This window comes from Pristis pectinata, chromosome 11 (assembly GCF_009764475.1).
Source record: "Pristis pectinata isolate sPriPec2 chromosome 11, sPriPec2.1.pri, whole genome shotgun sequence".
Taxonomy (NCBI): Eukaryota; Metazoa; Chordata; class Chondrichthyes; order Rhinopristiformes; family Pristidae; genus Pristis; species Pristis pectinata.
Window position 1 is genome coordinate 2028413 of NC_067415.1, and position 21447 is coordinate 2049859.

The 21447-nt window shown below is 43.8% G+C and overlaps 1 protein-coding gene across 2 annotated transcripts in view; it reads left to right on the plus strand.

Annotated features, from left to right (window-relative positions):
- Positions 1 to 21447, plus strand: part of LOC127575943 (RING finger protein 121) — a 69438-nt gene that overhangs the window by 33856 nt on the left and 14135 nt on the right. For both annotated transcript variants that reach the window (XM_052026207.1, XM_052026208.1), the window contains exons 6-7: positions 7301 to 7421; positions 16640 to 16773. In XM_052026207.1, coding sequence (XP_051882167.1) covers positions 7301 to 7421; positions 16640 to 16773 — 255 coding nt within the window. The remainder of the gene's footprint in view (positions 1 to 7300; positions 7422 to 16639; positions 16774 to 21447) is intronic.

Below are 21447 nucleotides of genomic sequence, written 5' to 3' on the forward strand. Positions count from 1 at the left end.
AGAAATTTGAATTTGTCCTTTTTGATAGAAAAAATTAAAAAGCATATAAGCTAAGTGGTGAGAGTTTGCAGAGCTATTATCTTTAGAGGGATCTGGATGTCCTGGTCCAGAACTGCCAACGTAACTAAAGTCCCTCAGCCTGGGACCATTTACCAAATCTCCTCTGTACCCTGTTAAGGGCTTTCACATCCTTCTTGCAGTGCAGTGACCCGAATTTGATACAATCATTTAATTGCATCTAAACAGTTGTTTTATGGAAGTTCAACATAACCTTGCCTTTGGACTTGATCACTATTTGTAAAACCCGTCAAAGATTAGTCTCTCAAACTTGAGTGAGTTTTTTGAGGAGGTAACAAAGCTTGATGAAGGCAGGGTCGTGGATGTTGTCTACATGAACATTCGTAAGACGTTTTGACAAGGTCCGTCATAGTAGGCTGATCCAGAATATTGTCACACAGTCACTTGGTAGGTTCGATTCATGGAAGACAAGAGGGTAGTGGTTGTAGGGTTGTTATTCTGACTGGATCAGTGGTGTTCCACAAGATGGTGTTCTGTGATCAATGGTGGGACCTCTGTACGTTATAGTATATATGATTTGGATGAATATGTGGGTGGTCTTTTTAGTAAGTTTGCAGATGACACAAAAATTGGTGGAACTATGGATAGTGAGGAAGGTTGTCAAAGGATAAAGCAGGACAGATCAGTTGGAAATTTGAGAGGAGCGACGGCAGATGGAGTTTAGTCTGGAAGAGTGAGGTGGTGTATTTTGGGAGGTAAAGATGGGATTAGTTTAGATTTGCATCCCAGTTGGCACAGACATTGTGGGCTGAAGGGCCTGTTCCTGTGCTCTTACTGTTCTGTGTTCCAGTGTACCCATGTTCTCAGATTTCCTGTTTCTGCATCCTACCAAAACGTTTCATACTCCTACATTAAAAGCCATCTGTTTCCACAAAATTCACCACCCGGTTGCTCTCTTGAAATGAAACACAAAATTGCTAGAAATACTCAGCAGTGATAGCAGCATCTGTGGAAAATAACATTTCAGGTTGATGATATTGCACGAGAACTTCCATCTGCAGTGCTTTGCTTGTGGGTTATGCCCTCTGAAGTCTGCCACCAACCAGCTTTCCATTTGCTGTAATGACAAGCCTTGCATCATCTGCAGATTTTTGAAGTTTAGATTTGCATCCCAGTTGGCACAGACATTGTGGGCTCAAGGGCCTGCAAATCTCCTTTGCACTTACCTCCTCTTGCCTTAAATACATGCCCTCTAGTATTAGACATTTTGACCCTGGGGAAAAAGATACCAGCTGTCTACTCAACCTATGCCCCTCATAATCCTATAAACCTCCATCAGGTCTCCTCTCAGCCTCCTCCATTCCAGAGAAAACAACCCAGGTTTGTCCAACTTCTCCTTATGGAACATGCCCTCTGATCCAGGCAGCATCCTGGTAAACCTCTTGTGCACCCCCTCCAAAGCCTCCACACCCTTCCTACAATGAGGTGACCAGAACTGAATGCAATACTCCAAATGTGGCCTAACTAGAGTTTTAAAAAGGCTCCAACCTTGTGCACAAGCCTATTATCTGACACTCTATTACCTCCCTTTGGAAGTTCATATACACCAACCACATTTCCCTCATCAGCCCCCTCTGTTACCTCAACAAAAAAAACTCATCAGGAAAGTTGAATACAGATTTTTTTAGAACTTGGTGCATGCTTTCAATAACTAGCTCAACCTTGAGATTTTCTTTTATTTCAGATTATTGTTTATAAGGGCTTCCCTGGTGAGCTCAAATGGACAAATTGCTGGAAAATCTCCCTTTTTTTGGAAATGTTTATCTTTGTTTTCTTTTTTTGAATTACTTGTGTGAAGAAGAATTTTCCCTCATCCAGCCTTAAGTCTGTTACCCTCAACAATTGAAAACTGTTTCTTTTATGTAAGGCATTAAATATTTTGAATACCTGCAGATAGAAATGTGAGATATTGTCCATTAGAGAATTTGAGAGAAAGCTTGGAGTGTTGAGAATGTGGACCTTATTCCCCAGGGCATGGTTGAGCAGAAATGTGTGTAAAAAGGATACCTAGAACAACGGGAGGGACACGGGAATAGGTTACTTGGTTAGGGTGAGGTGGTGGGAAGTAGCTTGTGTGGAGAACAAAGTCCAGCACAGACCTGTGTTGAAGTGAGCAGCTTGTTTCTGTCCTGTGAATTGTTGTTGAGGCCTGAGGATCTTGTTCCATGTTTTTTTCCACTGTAATAGTAATGAAGCCACTCTGTCTGTAGATGGAGCTGCTTGTGCATTCCATAAACAACCTGACTACGTGGCACAACTGTGTATTACACAGCTAGTACAGATGGCCACGAGGGAGCCTGCTGGGAGCTTCGTGGAGAACCTGGAAACCACTGCGCTTCCAGTTCCAAACAAGTTCCCCTTTCCCTAATTGGATCTGCTGGAACTGCTCAAACTTGTGAAATTGCCATCCCTGATGCTCTACAGAGAGACACAAAAATAGTGTTAGACATGAGAACTTGATGTTCAAAGCATAGAGTCATATGGAAAGGGGCCCTTTGGCCTAACTCGTCCATGCTGACTGTGTTGCCCAGTGAGCTAGTCCCATCCACCCGCATTTGGCTCATAGCCCTCTAAATCTCTCCATGTGTTGTCTAGATGGCTTTTAAACGTTGCTGATGTGCCCGCCTCAACCACTATTTCTGGAAGCTCACTCCAAATACGCACCACCTTTTGGGTGAAAAAACTGCCCCTGACATCCCTTTTAAATCTCTTGCCTCTGATCTTAAACCTATGCCCTCTTGTCTTTAGTGTCCCTCCCTGGGAAAAAGACTGTGTGCTTTCATGCTGTCTATGCCCCTGATGATCTTATACACCTCCATCAGATCACCCCTCAATCTCCTACATTCCAGGGAATGAAGTCCTAGTCTACGCAACCTGTCCTTGTAACTCAGGCCCCCAAGTCCAGGCAACGTCCTGGTAAATCTTTTCTGCACTCTTTCTAGTTTATGTATGGTGATACAGAAGTGTTTAAATTTCAGAGTAGGATCAAAGTGCCGAAAGGGCAGGTGACCAAGTTAGTGCAATGGGACGAGAAGGGAGATGTACTCAAATCTGTTTAACAACTGGCCGAGAGGAAAATCAATCTTCACACTTGCCGTATTCTTGCTCTCCCCACAGGCATCAACTGCCCCATGCACACCAAAACCATAGGGAGGGTAAATTCAAAATTAATCTGCAAGAACAATAATTTGGTGAGTGGTTAATGCAGGGGATGTAACCTGAGGAGATGGTGCAAGCAAATCTAGATTTGTGGAACTAACATTTTGGAATGCAGGGTTGGAGTAAGCTGACACCTTTGTGTCAATTTGACATGTCTCGAATGTACAGTTTTGAGAGAGAGGTTTGCATTTGCATCGCCTATCCATTTCAAGATATCCCAAAGTGCTTTTACAGCCTGTAAAACACCTTTTTGTAGGAATCACATTAACCAATGTGCATGAGATAGAATTATTAAGGCACAGGAGGCCATTTGACCCATTATGTCTGTTCCAGCTCCAAGTAGAGCAATCCTTTTGCCTTCTGTGTTTATAAAAAAAAATATAGGCCCTAGCTGGTGTATTTTGTTGTTCCAAGCATTACACTTTAGAAAGGATATCAAAACCTTGGAGACGGTACAGGAGAGATTTTCTGGGACAGCCCTACGGATCAGACATCTCTGTGGAGGGACTGGTGAAGCTGAGATAGATGTCATTACGTGAGGGTTAGAAAGAGGTTTTCAAAATGACTTTCAAAGTCTTGGAGGGTTTTGATGGAGCAGCACAAAGGTCAGTGACCAGAGAACGGATTAAAAGTGGTCAGTAATGGAATTGAGGTGAGATGTTACCAAGAAGGTTGATGAGAAAAAGACAGTGGACACTATCTACATGGACTTCAGCAAGGCCTTTGACAAAGTCCCATGTGGGAGGCTGGTCCGGAAGGTTAAGTCGCTTGGCATTCAGGATGAAGTAGTCAATTGGATTCAACATTGGCTTAGTGGGAGAAGCCAGAGAGAGGTAGTAGATGGTTGTTTCTGTGACTAGTGGTCTGCGGCAGGGATCAGTGCTGGGTCTGTTGTTGTTTATTACCTATATTAATGATGTAGATGATAACATGGTAAACTGGATCAGCAAATTTGCGGATGACACCAAGATTGGGTGCGTAGTGGACAGCGAGGAAGGCTATCAAAGCTTGCACCATGATCTTGACCAGCTAAGTAAATGAGCTGAAAAATGGCAGATGGAATTTAATGCAGACAAGTGTGAGGTGATGCACTTTGGGAGGACAAACTAGGGTAAGACTTACAGAGTGACTGGTAGGGCTCTGAAGTGTGTGGTAGAACAAAGGGACCTGGGAATCCATAATTCCTTGAAAGTGCCATCACAGGTAGATAGGGTCATAAAGAGAGCTTTTGGCTCTTTGGCCTTCATAAATCAGGGCATTCAGGAGTTGGGATGTTATGTTGAAGTTGTACAAGATATTGGTGAGGCTGAATTTAGAGTATTGTGTGCAGTTCTGGTCACCTAACTATGGGAAAGCTATCATTAAGCTTGAAAGAGTGCAGAGAAAACTTGCACAGATGTTACTGGGACTTGAGGACCTGAGTTACAGGGATAGGTTAGGACTTTATTCCCTGGAGTGCAGGAGAATGAGGGGATATCTTATAGAGGTAGACAAAATTCTGAGGCGTATGGATAGGGTGAATGCATGCAGGCTTTTTCCCCTCGGGTTGGGTGAGACTAGAACTAGAGGACATAGGTTTAGGGTGAAAGGTGAAATATATAAGGGGAATCTCAGGGGAACTACTTCACTCAGTGGTGTGAGTGTGGAACGAGCTGCCAGTGGAAGTGGTAGATGCGGGTTCAATGGTAACATTTGAGAGAGGTTTGGATAGGTCCATGGATGGGAGGGGTTTGGAGGGATATGGTCCAGGTGCAGGTAGATGGGAATAGGCAGAAGATCAGGCAGCATGGGCTAGATGGACCGAAGGGCCTGTTTCTGTGCCGTAGTGCTCTGTCTCCATGATGAATGTGATACAGTGAATTCTGGAATGAGCCACCTGAAAAGGGGTAAAAGCAGATTCAATAGGACATTTCAAGCAGCAATTACAAAAACACATGAAAAATATATAGACTATAGAGAGAGCACCAGATAGTAGGTTAATCTCCTTCAATGACCTGATGAGTGAATGGCCTCCCTTGTTGCATCATCCTCTGATTTTCCTATGCTAAGTGTAGAGTGATTCAGAGATGTGTTCTTTGGGCCAATGGGTCTCAATGTGCTCTGCTATTGGGGCTTTCCTCATTTTGTATTTGGGTCTATTGTAGATTCATTGATTACCGATAGAATCAGGTTTATTATCACCGACTTGTATGCTGTGAAATGAATAGTGCAAAAAAAAGAATAACGAGGTGGCATTTGTGTGTTCATGGACTGTTCAGAAATCTGACGGCAGAGGGGAAGAAACTGTTCCTGAATCGTTGAGTGTGGGTCTTCGGGCTCCTGTACCACCTCCCTGATGGTAGTAACGAGAAGAGGGCATGTCCCAGATGGTGAGGGTTCTTAGTGATGGATGCTGCCTTCTTGAGGCGCCGCCTCTTGAAGATGTCCTCGATGGCGGGGAGGGTTGTGCCCGTGATGGAGCTGGCTGAGTCTACAACCCTCTGCAGCCTCTTGCGATCCTGTGCTTTGGAGCCTCCATACCAGGCAGTGATGCAACCAGTCAGAATGCTCTCCACTGTACATCTGTAAAAATTTGTAAGAGTCTTTGGTGACATTCCAAATCTCCTCAAACTCCTAACGAAATAGAGCCGCTGGGGTGCTGCCTTCATGATTGCATCAATGTGTTGGGCCCAGGATAGATCCTCTCAGATGTTCACGCCCAGGAACTTGAAGCTGCTCACCCTTTCCACCACTGACCCCTCAATGAGGACTGGTGTGTGTTCCCCCGACTTCCCCTTCCTGAAGTCCACAATCAATTCCTTGGTCTTGCTGACGTTGAGTGTAAGGTTGTTGTTGTGACACCACTCAACCAGTCGAACTATCTCACTCCTGTACGCCACTTTGTCACCATCTGAGATTCTGCCAACAACAGTGGTGTCATCTGCAAATTTATAGATGGTTTTTGAACTGTGCTTAGCCACAGTCATGTGTAGAGAGAACAGAGCAGTGGGCTAAGCATCCTTGAGGACTATGGTCTCTTGATAAGGAGGTCAAGGGTCCAATTGCAGAGGGAGGTGCAGAGGCCCAGGTTTTGAAGCTTGTTGTTTAACACTGTAACGCTGTAATCAATAAACAGCATCCTGATGTATGTTCTGCTGTTGTCAAGGTGCTCTAGAGCAAATGGAGAGTAGACCTGTTGTGGCGGTAGGCAAATTGCAGCAACATAAATGAATTCAATGGACATTTGTCTGGTGTTGCACCACAGTGATCAGAGGTAATTCTGGACATAACCACTAATCATAATGTACCAGTATGACTTTGCCTGCAGTTTGTGGGATGGAAACTTTCAGGCTTTACCATTCTTGAGAAACTCTAAACTGACCAAGAAATATTCATAGTAAGAGTTTCTGTTTGACAGACACAGAATGAAAATCCTCTCCCTGAGGAACATAACTCGCCAAGTATAAAGAACTTCTGATCAATATCATACAAATACTTGAAGGAAAAGTGACCACTGAACTGGTGGGAGCATGCACGAAGTAAACTAGTGTGCAAGTGCACATACCACCTGCATACTAGCTCACTTTGTGTGTGCTCCCACCAGTTCAATGGTCACTTTTCCTTCAAAACCACCTCATTGCATAGAGTCTTTTACCCAGGGTTGAAACGTCTAATACTAGATGGCATATGTTTAAGGCGTGAGAGGGAAAGTCTAAAGGAGATCTTCAAGGCATGTTTTTTTTACACAGTGGTAGGTGCCTGGAGCGCTCTGCCAGAGGAAGGGTGGAGGAAGCAGATACGATAGCAATGTTAAAGAGGCATTTAGACAGGTGCATGAACAGGCAGGGAATGGAGGGATTTGGACCATGTGCAGGCAGACAGCATTAGTTAGATTGGTATCATGGTCAGCACAGACATGGTGGGCCGAAGGGCCTGTTCCTGTGCTGTATTAAATGAGAGATTTTGGGTTACCCTGAGGATGTGGATGACACGGGAATTGCAAGGAGTTTCTGCTGTGAAATTCAAAGCAGAAGAATGAAAGATCGAGGAATTGCGTTTGATATGATTTTTCTTTCCCCTGCAGAATAAAGCCTGAAGATGGAATGGACTTCGGAGTGTCGCTTCTGTTTTATGGGCTGTATTATGGAGTATTGAGCCGTGACTTTGCGGAAATGTGTGCAGACTACATGGCCTCCACAATAGGGGTAAAATGAGCCTAGAGGCAACTTTGTTACTGCCACCTATCTGACTGTATAACTGTGTCAATGACCTTGCACCTTCCTCTGTACAGTTAGGAGATGAAGTTTCTGCTCCCTCAAAGGAACAGGTCAATACAGTCCATTGACCCTACTATCACTGAGGAATTCTCAAGTAAAGTGTGACACTAAGCTAGGTAGAGAGTAAGGTAGATCAGAGAAAATGAGGTGAGCCAGAGGAGGCAGTTCCAGAGTTTGAATCATTAGCAGCTGAAGGCACGAGCACCAATGACGGAGCATTGGGAACTGGAGATGATCAGGGTGCCAGAAGTATGCAGATCTCGGTCGTGGAGGTGGAGGCGATAAGAGAGATGAGGGTTGAGGCCAAGGAGGGGTTTGGAGTCCAGAATGAGAACTTGAGTATGGGGTGAGGAGAGAGAATCCTGGAATAGTTTCAGCATAGAAGGAAGCCATTCAACCCACTGTGTCTGTGCCAGCTCTCTACCAGAGCAACTCGTTTGATCCATCTCCAGCTCTTTCTCTGTAGCCTTGCAAACTTTTCGTATGTTTACCCAATCCTGTCTCCACATCAGGCAGTGCATTCCAGATCCAATCACACTGTGTAAATAAAAGCATTCTTGTATCACTCTTAACTCTCTTGCCCTTTATTTTATGCCTGTGACCTCTGGTCAACTGCTTCCCACCCACTACTGAGTCCAGACCCCTCATCGTCATGTTAAACCTCTGTCAAATCTCCCTCTGCCTTCTCCTCAAAGACAGCAGATACAGCCTGTCCAATCCATCCTTGTAAAAATAGCCTCTCATCCCAGGCACCGTTCTTGACAATCTTTTCTGGACCCTCTCTAACACCTTCACAGCCTATAATTTTCTCTCAGGGTAGTGAATTGCTGGAATTCTCTACCCTCGGGTGGTGGCCAGATAATTAGATACACTTAAAATGGAATTAGATAGATATTTAAAAGATCAAGCAATTGAGGATTATGAGGAACTGGTGTGGGAGAGGCCCAGCATAGATCAGCCAAGATCACACTGAATGGCGAGACAAGTTTGAGGGGGCTGGTGACCTACTCCTGCTCCTCCTCGTGTTCTTGTCTATAATGAGGCAGCCAGAACTGAGCACAATAGTCTAGTTAAAGCTGGGCCAGTGTTTTATAAATGTTCAGCAATGACTTTCCTGCTTTTATATGCTTTTCTTCTTATTGATAAAGCCCAGAATTGTGTATTCTTTAGAGATTGCACTGCTGTTAGTGGGTAGGGGGCTGTGAGCATTGTGATGCTCGGCAACTGTAGTGTAGGTTCATAAGAATATAAGAAATGTAACAGAGGATAGGCCATTCATCCCCTCCTGACTGCTCCACCATTCAATAAGACCATGTTGATGTAGATTCTTAGTTGTACAGTATGGAGACAGGTCCATCGGCTAAACTTGTCTATGCTGACCAAGGTGCCAACGTAAGCTAATGCCTTTTGCTTGTGTTTGGCCCATATCTCTTTAAACCTTTCCAGTCCAGGTACCCATCCAGATGTTTTGTTAAACATTATAATTGTCCCCACCTCTACCACCACCTCTTGCAGCTTGTTCCATATACCCACCGCCCTCTGTGTAGAAAAACTTGTCCCTTTAAATCCTTCCCCTCTCACCTTAAACCAATCCTCTAGGTTTATCCTGGGAAAAAGACTGAGCATTCACCCTATCTATTCCCCTCGTGATTTTATAAACCTCTATAATGCTACCCCTCAGACTCCTTCACTCTAGGGAAAACTATCCCAAGTCATAGACTTCTAGAGTAATACAGCGTGGAAACAGGCCCTTCGGCCCAACTGGTCCACGCCAACCAAGGTCCCCACCTAAGCTAGTCCCAGCCTATTGAATCTTTCCATTTAACTGAAGTCCTCCAGTCCAGGCAACATCCTTGTGAATCTTTTCTGGACCCTCTCTAGCTTACCCACATCCTTCCTATAGTATGACAACCAGAACTGCCCACAGTACTCCAAGTGCAGTCTAACCAGTGTTTTATACAACTGTAGCGTGATGTCCCAACTCTTGTACTCAATGTCATGGGCCATGAATATGATCATGCCATTTGCTGCCTTCACCACTGTCTACCTGAGTTACCACTTTCAAGGAACTATGTACTTGTACCTCTAGGTCTCTGTTTAATGAGGCTGATCTTTTAGCCCAGCATCACTTACCTGCACTAATCTCGTAGCCCTCAATTTAGATATTAAGAGAATTGAGGGCTATGGGTTTGGAGGTTTTAGATATTTAATGTCTATAATTCTTGGTGGATCAGCTGGGCATTTCCTGTGTGTACCTTCGCCATGTTCCAAGGAAAAGTCATCATTGCCAGGAATTGAACACTCCGGCAACTGCGAAGCTAAAGTGTGTTGCTTGGACACTAGAGGGAGTTTTACTGTCTTGGAGGACTGCAAGGCTGGAGCGGAGGCGAGGACAAGTGAGGGATTTGAATAAAAGGAAAAGAATTTAAAAACTGAGACATTGGTGGACTGAGAGCCAATGTAGGCCAACAAAGATGATGTTTAAAAGTGTGATAGTGTCATTCAGCACAGAAACTGGCCCTTCGGCCCAACTCGTCCATGCTTACCCGAGCTAGTCCCACTTGCCTGCATTTGGTCCCTCTAATCTCCAAACTCTCCAGGGCCTATCATTTACTGTGCAAGTGCAACATTTTGCACTTGTCAGAGTTAAATTCTATCCAAATCCTTGGCCCATTTCCAGTTCATCTAGATCCTACTGCAATCTTAGATAACCACCTTCACTGTTCACCAATTCTGGTGTCATCTGCAAGCTTACTCGCCATACCAGCTACATTCTCATCCAAGTCGTTGATATAGATGTTGAACAATAAAAATGGTAAATGTTGGCAAGGTATCAGATGATGCTCAGTTGCATTTACCACAGAGAATAGAGAAATGAAAGGAAATGGCGAAAGTTATAGTAGAGGTGTTTGTGATAATTTATCAAAATTCTCTGGACTCTGGGCAGGTTCCAGTGGCTTGGAAGGCAGTGAATGTCACACCACTGTTTTAAAAAAGAATGTAGGCAAAAGGCAGGTAACGATAGGCCAGTTAGCTTAACGTCTGTAGTCAGGAAAATGTTTGAAGTTATCATTAAGGAAGAAATAGCGAGACACCTGCATAGAAGTAGTTCCATCAGGCAGACACAGCACGGATTCAGGAAGGGCAGGTCCTGTTTCACAAACTTGTTGGTGTTCTTTGAGGATATACTGAGCACAGTGGATAGAGGGGAACAGGTGGATGTTGTATATTTGGATTTCCAGAAGGCACTTGATAAGGTGCTGCATTAAAGACTTACCCCCAACTCCATGCATCCTTATCTTATGGGTAAGGTATTAGCATGGATAGAGGATTGGTTAACCAGTAGAAGGCAGAGTTGGGATAAATGGGTGTTTCTCTGGTTGGCAATCAGTGATGAGTGGGGTGCCGCAGGGGTCAGTGCTGGGCCCACAACTGTTCACGATATACATTAACGATTTGGAAGAGGGGACCGAGTGTAGCGTATCTAAGTTTGCTGATGGCACTAAATTGAGTGGAAAAGCAAATTGTGCAGAGGATGTGGCGAGTCTGCAGAGAGATATAGATAGGTTCAGTGAGTGGGCAATGGTCAGGAGTACAATGTTGGTAAATGTGAGGTCATCCACTTTGGAAGGAAAAATAAGATATCAAATTATTATTTAAATGGTGAAAGATTGCAGCATGCTGTTGTGCAGAGGGACTTAGGAGCGCTTGTGCCTGAATCGCAAAAGGTTGGTTTGCAGGTGCTACAGGTTATCAAGAAGGCAAATGGAATGTTGGCCTTCATTGCTGGAGGGATTGAATTTAAGAGCACAGAGGTTATGCTGCAACTGGGGTACTGCGTGCAGTTCTGGTCTCCTTACTTGAGGAAAGATATACTGGCTTTGGAGGCGGTGCAGAGGAGGTTCACCAGGTTGATTCTGGAGTTGAGGGGGTTAGCCTATGAGGAGAGATCGAGTCGTCTGGGACTATACTCGCTGGAATTCAGAAGAATGAGAGGCAATCTTGTAGAAACATATAAGGTTATGAAAAGGATAAATAACATAGAGGCAAGAAGGTTGTTTCCACTGGTAGGTGAGACTAGAACTAGGGGACATGTATCAAGATTTGGGGGAATAGATTTAGGATGGAGATGAGGAGAAACTGCTTTTCCCAGAGAGTAGTGAGTTTGTGGAATTCTCTGCCCAGGGAAGCAGTAGAGGCTACCTCATTACATATATTTAAGACACAGATTATTGCACAGTAGGTGAATTAAGGGTTATGGGGAAAAGGCAGGACGGTGGAGCTGAGTCCACGACCAGATCAGCCATGATCTTATTGAATGGCGGAGCAGGGTCGATGGGGCAGGTGGCCGACTCCTGCTCCTATTTCTTATGTTCTTTATTAAAAAAAATGTAAACTAAGTGAAATGAAAATAATTTTTTTAAAAAAAAGAACAGCATTTCACGCAACACCTGTGGAGAGAAAAATGGTTAATATTTCGGTTTGATGGCCTTTCAGAACTGGAAACCAAGTTGACTTTGAGGGATGGAGAGTACAGCAGAAACCTCTCTCATAGGGCGAGGCCAGCGTTTGCTGTGCTTGTGCTGTTCACTCAGACGATTGATTAACGAGGAAGGTTAGAGGGGATTAAACAATGGGACATATTGAAGATGTGAAATGCAATTCAGTTGTTGTAGAGAAGTGAAACCAAAAGGAGAATGTTGGAAAGACCCAGCAGATTAGGCAGAATCAGATTTATTATCATTTATTATGATGTGAATTTTTGTTTTGCAGCAGCAGTACAGTGCAAAGACATAAAATTATTTATTTTTGTAACTTATAGTAAAGCAAAAAGAAAGGAATAATGAGGTAGCATTCATGGGTTCATGGACCGTTCAGAAATCTGATGGCAGAGGGGAAGAAGCTGTTCCTGAATCATCGTGTGGGTCTTCAGGCTCCTGTACCACCTCCCCAATGAACATGAAAAGGGCATGTCGCGGATGGTGAGGGTCCCTAGTGAAGGATGCCACCTCTTGAGGCTCCATCTCTTGAAGGTGTCCTCGATGGCGGGGAGGGTTGCCCGTGATGGAGCTGGCTGAGTCTATGTAGTCCATGTGTCCACATAGAGAATCTTGAGTTCATATTACAGACTGGTAACCTTGGCAAGTCTGATGCAAACAAGAAAAGCGAGTTACCTGAAGTTTAATTTTATATTGAATCTCAAAGGCTACAATAGTGTCCAGATGGGAGATGAGTGCTGTTCCTCAAACTTGCATTGGGGCTTGCTAAAACGATGCGGGAATCCTTGGGCAGTGAGGTGGGGATGGAATAGAGCTCTGTTCAGTCTGCAAGGGTGACCATGAACTTCCATTTGCCTGTCACCTTAATTTTCCATCCCACATCCTGCTATAGGAAGGGTGCCAATAAGCTGGAAAGAGTTGAAAAAAGATTTGAAGATGTTACTGGAACTGGAGGGTTTGAGTTGAGGAGAGACTGAATTGTCTGGGATTTTTCCCCAGAGCGTAGGAGGCTGAGGGGTGACCTTATAGAGGTTTATAAATTCATGAGGGGCACAGATAAGGTGGATGTTCAGTCTTTTCCCCAGCGTAGGGGAGTCCAAAACTGGAGGGCACTGGTTTAAAGTGAGAGAGGAAAGATTTTAAGGGGAACCGAGGGACAACTTTTTCGCATGATGGTTGGTATATGGAACAAGCTGGCAGAGGTGGGGACAATTACATTTAAAAGCCATTTGGTCAAGTGCATGGATAGGAAAGGTTTAGAGGGATATGGACTAGCTCAGTTAGGCAACTTGGTTGGCATGGACCAGTTGGACCGAAGCGCCTGTTTCTGTGCTGTACAACTGTGACTTTGTTTGCATCAGCAACAGTTTGTTTTGCTGTAATGTTATCAATCTGCAAATTTTCACTCTCTGCAAAAAACTGCCTGATCTTTAGGGCTTTTCCAACATTCTCCTTTTGCTTTCAGTTCCCTAAAACAGCCTTGTCCCCTTTTGCTTACATTCTCTAATGGCCTTCATTAATCTATCAACCAGGCTGCTTCATAAACAGTGTACCAATTTGGTAGACCTGGCCTCACCTTGACAGAGACATTCCCTTTATCCAATCCATCCTTCCCATCTCTGCAATTTAAAACTAACATGCTTTCTCACTTTATTTTAGTTCAGATGAAGATTCTTTGACCTGAAATGCCAGTCGTTTCTCTCTCCACAGATGCTGGCTGACTGACTGCTGTGTGTTCATATTTTCTGTTCTTCTTTCAGCTTTCCATCATTCGCAGTTTTTATTTTCAGAAAATGAAGTAGTCCATGACTGCATGCAGTAAGATCTGGCCAAATTTAGGCATGGGCTGATGAGTGACAAACGGTATCAACACCACAAGTGCTAATCAGTGACTCCACCAAGAGGAACTACACATTTCATGTCTTCCAAGTCAGTGATGATAAATCTGATTCTAGCGATCACCCATTGACAATCAATATAATTTTTATCATCCAGTTCCCCGCCATCAACATTCTTGGTAAGTTGGTTTATTATTGTCACATGTACCAAGGTACAGTTAAAAAAAAATTGTTTTGCATGCTATCCATACAGGTCATTTCATTACAACAGTGCATTGAGGTAGTACAAGGGAAAATAATAGAATATAGAATAAAGTGTTACAGTTACAGAGAAAGTGCAGGCAGACAATAAGGTGCAAGACCATAACGAGGTAGATTCTGAGGTCAAGAGTCCACCTTTATTATACTAAGGGATTGTTATATCGTACTAAGTGATTACCATTGACCAGAAACCTTAATTGCACCTATGGTGTACTTATTGTGGCTGCATAGGTTTAAGGTGCTGGGGAGTAGATATAGAGGAGATGTCAGGGGTAAGTTTTTTTACTCAGAGAGTGGTGAGTGAGTGGCATGGGCTGCCGGCAACAGTGGTGGAGGCGGATATGATAGGGCCTTTCAAGAGACTGTTAGATAGGTACATGGAGCTGAGTAAAATAGAGGGCTATGGGTAAGCCCAGTAATTTCTAGGGTAGGGACATGTTCGGCACAGTTTTGTGGGCCGAAGGGCCTGAATTGTGCTGTAGGTTTTCTGTGTTCTAAAAGCAACTTGGAAGTTTGGTATCCTTCAACAGTTTGTCCTATTGCTGTTTGTGTAATTTAGCTCTGCACAAAATGCCTTTGCAACAGTAGTTGTACTTCAGGCTAGTTCACTGTGCACAAGGTGCTTTGGAATGTATGAGATCATAAATATTTAAGTGAAAGCACAAGTCTAAGATGAGAGGAAGGAGTTTTGGAGGGGATTTGAGAGGAAAGTTTTTTACACTGAGTGGTTGATATCTGGAACTCTCTGCTGGGGAGGTGGTGGAGTCAAACACAATCACTAGCGGTTAGCATAACGGTATTACAGCGCCAGTGACCCCAGTTCAATTCTGGCCACTGTCTGTAAGGAGTTTGTACGTTCTCCCTGTGTCTGCATGGGTTTCCTCTGGGTGCTCTGGTTTCCTCCCACATTCCAAAAATTGCACAGGTTAGGAGGCGTGCTGTGTTGGCGCCGGAAGAGTGGCTAGCGGGCTGCCCCCAGCACATTCTCAGCAATGCAAAAAGACGCATTTCACTGTGTGTTAACATTGTGGGCCGACCTGTACTGTGCTGCAATGTTCTACATTCTACTCTGAGTCATAGATTCAACCGAATGGTATCCGCTTCAACTATCAAGCATCCATTAGCTCTTGACCTCACAATCTACCTTGTTGTGACTTCGCACCTTATTGTCTACCTGCACTGCATTTCCTCTGTAGCTGTGACACTTTACTCTGTACTGTTATTGTTTTTACCTGTACTACATCAATGCACTCTGTACTAACTCAATGTAACTGCACTGTGTAATGAATTGATCTGTACAATCGGTACGCAAGACAAGTTTTTCACTGTACCTCAGTACAAGTGACAATAATATACCAATACTTGTGACTAATTAAGATATCTCATCTTATTTAAGAGGCATTTGGACAGACATTTCAATGGGCGAGGCATAGAAGGGCATGGACCTAATGCAAATAAATGGGATTAGCGTAGATGGGTAAAAAGGTCGGCATGGACATGGTGGGCCAAAGGGCCTGTTTCTGTGCTGTACAACTCTGACCCTTAGACTCTAACCTCAAGTTTCATTGCAGCCAATGTAAGAATGTTCAGAGTAAACCAGTAACTGCAATATCTTCTTTGCAGTCACTGGTTTATCCTGGCATTATCTCCAGTTCTGCCCTCTATCACCTGCTATTTTAATTGCACCACCTCTAACGATCTCTCATTGACAGTCAATGGCATGTTTATCATCAAGCTTCCCACCATCAACATCCTTTAGTGGAAACCTTAATTGCACCCATGTTGTGCTTACTGTGGCTGTAAAAGCAATTCGGAACAACACATGCAAAATGCTGGAGGAACTCAGCAGATCAGGCAGCATCTATGGAGGGAAAGTTTGGTATCCTTCAACAGTTTGTCCCATTGCTGTTCATGCAATTCACCTCTGGTGTGTCTGGCGGCACGATAGCATAGCGGTTACCGTAATACTATTACAGAGCCAGCGACCTGGGTTCAATTTCCGCTGCTGCCTGCAAGGAGTTTGTACGTTCTCCCCATGTCTGTGTGGGTTTCCTCCGGGTGCTCTGGTTTCCTCCCACATCCCAAAGACGTACGGGTTAGGAGCTGTGGACATGCTATGTTGACGCCGGAAGAGTGGTGACACTTGCAGGCTGCCCCCAGCACGTTCTCAGTAACGCAAAAAGACGTATTTCACTGTGTTTCGATGTACATGTGACTTATAAATAAATATCTTCAACTCCCATGGAGTTCCTCATCAACCTCTTCTTGTTCCAGCACTTTCTGTTTCACTTTCCTTGAGACCCTGTCTTTGACTTAACTTTGCTCAAGCCCCAAATTTCCCAGTTTGACTCTGTCAAATTTCATTTAATTATGTTACTGTGAAGTGTCTTGGAATATTTTGTTACATTAAAAATGCTGTATCAATGCAAATTCTTCCGTACATACATGACTGTCTTCTGGCACTTGTTAATTTGTTTTTGAAGATTAAGAATGAACTTTTTCCAGTAAGTACAGCTGGTTTACAAGTGTTTTTTTTCCTGCCTTACAGTACTACAATGCATCAGGAATGCCAACCAAGCACCTCTCCAGTGAGATCTGTGCGGTCTGTGGACAAAAGATTTTTGTGGATGTCAACGAGGAAGGAATCATAGAAAATACGTACAAGCTGTCCTGTAACCACGTGTATCCTTCGGGAGAGAAACAGTGCAGGGTCCAAACCTGACACTTCCCAAAGTAGTAATATTTGACTTTCTTTGCACTGTCACAGGAGCAGTACTGTTTCATAAGTAAATGGAGCTGCAGGTAACACTTGGATGAAGGTGTGGCCTTGCGTTCCTATGCTGCTGTCTTTGGGCAGTTGAGACTGAGGCTGCTGTGCACATAGCAAGGTGGCTCCAGAAGAATATTCTCCAGTGTTTTCAGTATTCCCTGATGCTGTCTTGGATTTCCAGTATCTGCAGTATTTTGCTTCCCCAGTTTCACTGAGTTCCACCATATTTTCTTTCTTCTGTTTTCATTTGCCTCCTATTTATACTATGTACAGATCATCGATGATTAACCGCCTTCACCACCCTCTCTCAGCTCAATCACTGCCACTCCAGTCGTTCAGTGTTTCCTACTCTCCACCCTATCATCAACATTCTCTATAACACTGTAACACTAACACTATATTCTGCATCCTAATACTTCTTTTCCCTTTGTACTACCTCGATGTACTTATGTATGGAATAGTCTGTCTGGATGGCATGCAAGCAAAAGCTTTTCACTATATCTCAGTACATGTGACAATAATAAACCATTTACCATCCTTCCACTTCTCAGTGACTCGTGGCTAGTTTGCTTTCTAACTTTTCTCAATTCTGAAGCATTAACTCTCCACAGGTGCTGGCCGACCTGCTAAATATTTCCAGCATTCTCTTCTCATTAAAGAAATAGCTCTCCATTTCCTCAACCTCCCTATGCTTCCATCAGTCCCACTCTCCTAAGCCCCACCTCAAGTCCCTTTTCAACCCAGACACGATCTCCTTGCCCCATTCCAGCTCTCTCCAGGTCACACAAACCTGACAAATGCCCTTGAATGTAAAAAAAAGTGTTGATCAAGGTGCTTAAAATAATTCAATCATTTCTCCCCTCGTACTCTTTCTATGCGCTCTTAATCTGCTCTCCCTCATTTCCTGTGTTCTAATTCCTTTTTCCACATCCTCTTGACTCTCCCTCTGTGTGGTTCTTCAGCCCTCTTCTGTATTTATCCAGTCCCTTAATCATGCTCTGTCAATTTCTTCATCCAATCCCCCTCCTCTCACTACCTGCTTTAGTCACGAATGCAACTACACAGAAGGAAACGCCCCACCCTGTTGGGTGTTATCGGATTTTTGAAAAAAGCAGTCTGATTTCCATAACCCTGCAATTTCGCCCTCTTCAAGGATGTGTCCAGTTGCTTTTCAGTAGTTACCGTTTGATCTGATTCCACCAGTCTTTCCAGCAGGTCAATACAAATGCCCTGTCTGAAAATTTTCTTCATAATCTCTTGTTATGCCATTGGTGTTGAACCTTGGACCTCTGGTCATTTGTAGGCGAATCACAATCAGGTTTATTATCACAAACATATGATGTGAAATTTCCTGTTTTGCGGCCAAGACACAAAATTACTGTAAATTACCCAAGTAAATAAATAGTGCAAAAAAAAGAATAACGAGGTTGTGTTCATGGACCGTTCAGAAATCTGATAGCGGAGGGGAAGAAGCTGTTTCTGAATCATTAAGCGTGGGTCTTCAGGCTCCTGTACCTCCTCCCTGATGGTAGTAATGTGAAGAGGGCATGTCCCAGGCATCCTGGAGGAATTTACTCCTAACTTGTCATATCAAAGCCCCTCTTTAAATCCTTGTGCCTTTATTAAATCTTTTAATCTTTTCCTACCATAAGAACAACCAGTCCCCACATGAAGTGTACTAATACCTAGTAAACCTATTCTGCAATCTCTCCATCCTTGCCAAAGTCTGGTCCGCCCCTTGGATGGCGAATCATACCAATGCTTTGTAGAGTTTTAACAAATGTCTTTCTTTTGTATTCAATACACCTATTAACAAATACAAGTGTCCCATGAATTTTAATAATTACCTTATCAATTTACCTACCCAGCTTTAAAACTTGTGAATATTTAGCACACATTCCTCTGCCTTCCTTCAACTATATTTAGAACATAGAACAGTACAGCACAGTATGGGCCTTTTGGCCCACGGTGTTGTGCTGACCTATGATTGACCATGATCAATCTAACCCTTCCCTCCTACACAGCCCATAACCCTCCATTTTTCTTACATCCATGTCCCTAAATGTCCCTATTGTGTTAGCCTCCACCACCACCCCCAGCAGTGCATTCGAGACACCCACCACTCTGTTTAAAAACAAAAAACCTACCTCTGACATCTCCCCTAAACTTTCCTCCGCTCACCTTAAACAAATGTCCTCTGGTATTGGCCACTGCCACCCTGGGGAAAAGGTGCTGGCTCTCCACTCTATCTATGCACCTCATAATCTTATACCCCATACCATTACATTTATATTTCTCATACCTCTGAACACCATTTCTTCCCACAGGCCTTAGATAAGTGGTTCTCTAGTCTTCTCACTATTTGGTTATCCATTCTGCCGATCAGATATGGAACTTTATTGATTTGGTCTATCTACATTTAAGGGCATGCATTTAAGGGCATGCATTTAAGGTGAGAGGGGGTAGGATCAGAACAGACGTCAGGGGTATCTAGTTTTACTCAGAGTGGTGGATGCCTGGAATGCGTTGCCTGATAGGGTGGTGGAGGCAAATTAATTGGGGGCTTTTAAGAGGGGCTTGGATGGGCACATGGATGAGAGGAAAATGGAGGGATATGGGCATTCTGTAGGTAGGAGGGATTAGCTATGTCGGCACAACGTTGTGGGCCGAAGGGCCTGTTCTGTGCTTTACCGTTCTATGTTCTACATTGATCTGATAACAGATTTTGTATAACTGCTGGGAATCCCAGCTCTACCCCATCACAACTATTAAATTTCCTCATTTAACCATTCTGAAGACCAATACCATTGTATTCGGCTTCCCTTAGCTACTGATGTGCAGCATTCTCGTTCTTCCAGTTCCCCCCCCCCCCCACTGAAATTGGCTTTAGAGAAAGCAAAAATGACGCAGATGCTGGAAATAAAAATGAACTGAAAACAAAATGCTGGAAGCACTCAGTGGGTCAGGCAGTATCTGTGGAGGGAGAAACATTTCCGGTTGATCACTTTTCATCAGAGCTGAAATGTTAATTCTGTTTCTCTGTCCACAAGTGCTGCCTGACCTAAGTATGTCCAGCATTGCTATCCTTGCCTAACTCTATTCTGATGTTTTCAACTTCCACTCTCAAACTTGATCCAAAGAGTAGTGTATATTCTAACTAAACTCTGATCTCCTTGCCCATTACCTTTATGCTCACTGGCCAATATTATTCCAGTCTGGCAACTTTCCAATATAAAGATCTCATCAGTGTCTTGCAATCCTTGCATGACTTTCCCCCTTGCCTCCTCCAGCCCTACACCTCTGAGATCGGCATAATAGTCTCCCACAGTGTTGAGCTACCTCTACGATGTAGCATTGAACTCTCCCAGGTTACATACAGCACAGGTTAAATGCAGTGCAAAGTTGCCCTTTGGCCCACAATGTCTGTGCTGACCGTGATGCCAAAGTTCTCAAGGTTTCAGTGAATTTGATCTCTGTTAACATCAGTTTGGGTAAAATAAGTTCTTACAAATCTGCTTCTGCTCTGTGCCGGCTAAACTCAGCACAGCAGCAACATGGTAAGTTCCATTTGCTATCATAGCTCTCCATGGGTACAAGTTATAAGACCATAAGACTATAAAACAAAGGAGAAGTTGGCCATTCGGCCCATCGAGTCTGCTCCACCATCCTATCATGAGCTGATCCATCCTCCCCTTTAGCCCCACTCCTCCGCCTTCTCACCATAACCTTTGATGCCCTGGCTACTCAGATACCTATCAATCTCTGCCTTAAATACACCCAATGACTTTGCCTCCGCAGCCGCCCGTGGCAACAAATTCCGCAGATTCACCACTCTCTGGCTAAAGAAATTTCTCTGCATCTCTGTTCTGAATGGGCGCCCTTCAATCCTGAAGTCGTGCCCTCTTGTACTAGACTCCCCTACCATGGGAAACAACTTTGCCACATCTACTCTGTCCAGGCCTTTTAACATTCGAAGTCTTTCTATGCGGTCCCCCCTCATTCTTCTGAACTCCAAGGAGTATTGGTATTGGTTTCTTGTTGTCACTTGTACCGAGGTACAATGAAAAGCTTGTCTTACAAACTGATCGTACAGGTCAATTCATTACACAGTGCAGTTACATTGAGTTAGTACAGGGTACATTGATGTAGTACAGGTAAAAACAATAACGCTACAGAGTAAAGTGTCACAGCTACAGAGAAAGTGCAGTGCAATAAGGTGCAAGGTCACAACAAGGTAGATCGTGAGGTCATAGTCCATCTCATTGTATAAGGGAACCCCATAGTGGGGTAGAAGCTCAAGAGTACAGCCCAAGAGCCGTCAAACATTCCTCATATGTTAACTCTCTCATTCCTGGAATCATTCTAGTGAATCTTCTTTGAACCCTCTCCAACGTCAGCACATCCTTTCTTATATAAGGAGCCCAAAACTGCGCGCACAAGTTATGTGATAGTACCAGGTCCACTTGGATCTGGATATTGATGACACAACAAAAAGCTCCTTACACAAATGAAATGGTTCATCGACATAAACTGGGTGATTTATTCTCAGATTATTATTCATAGATGTGGGTGTCACTGGTTGCATC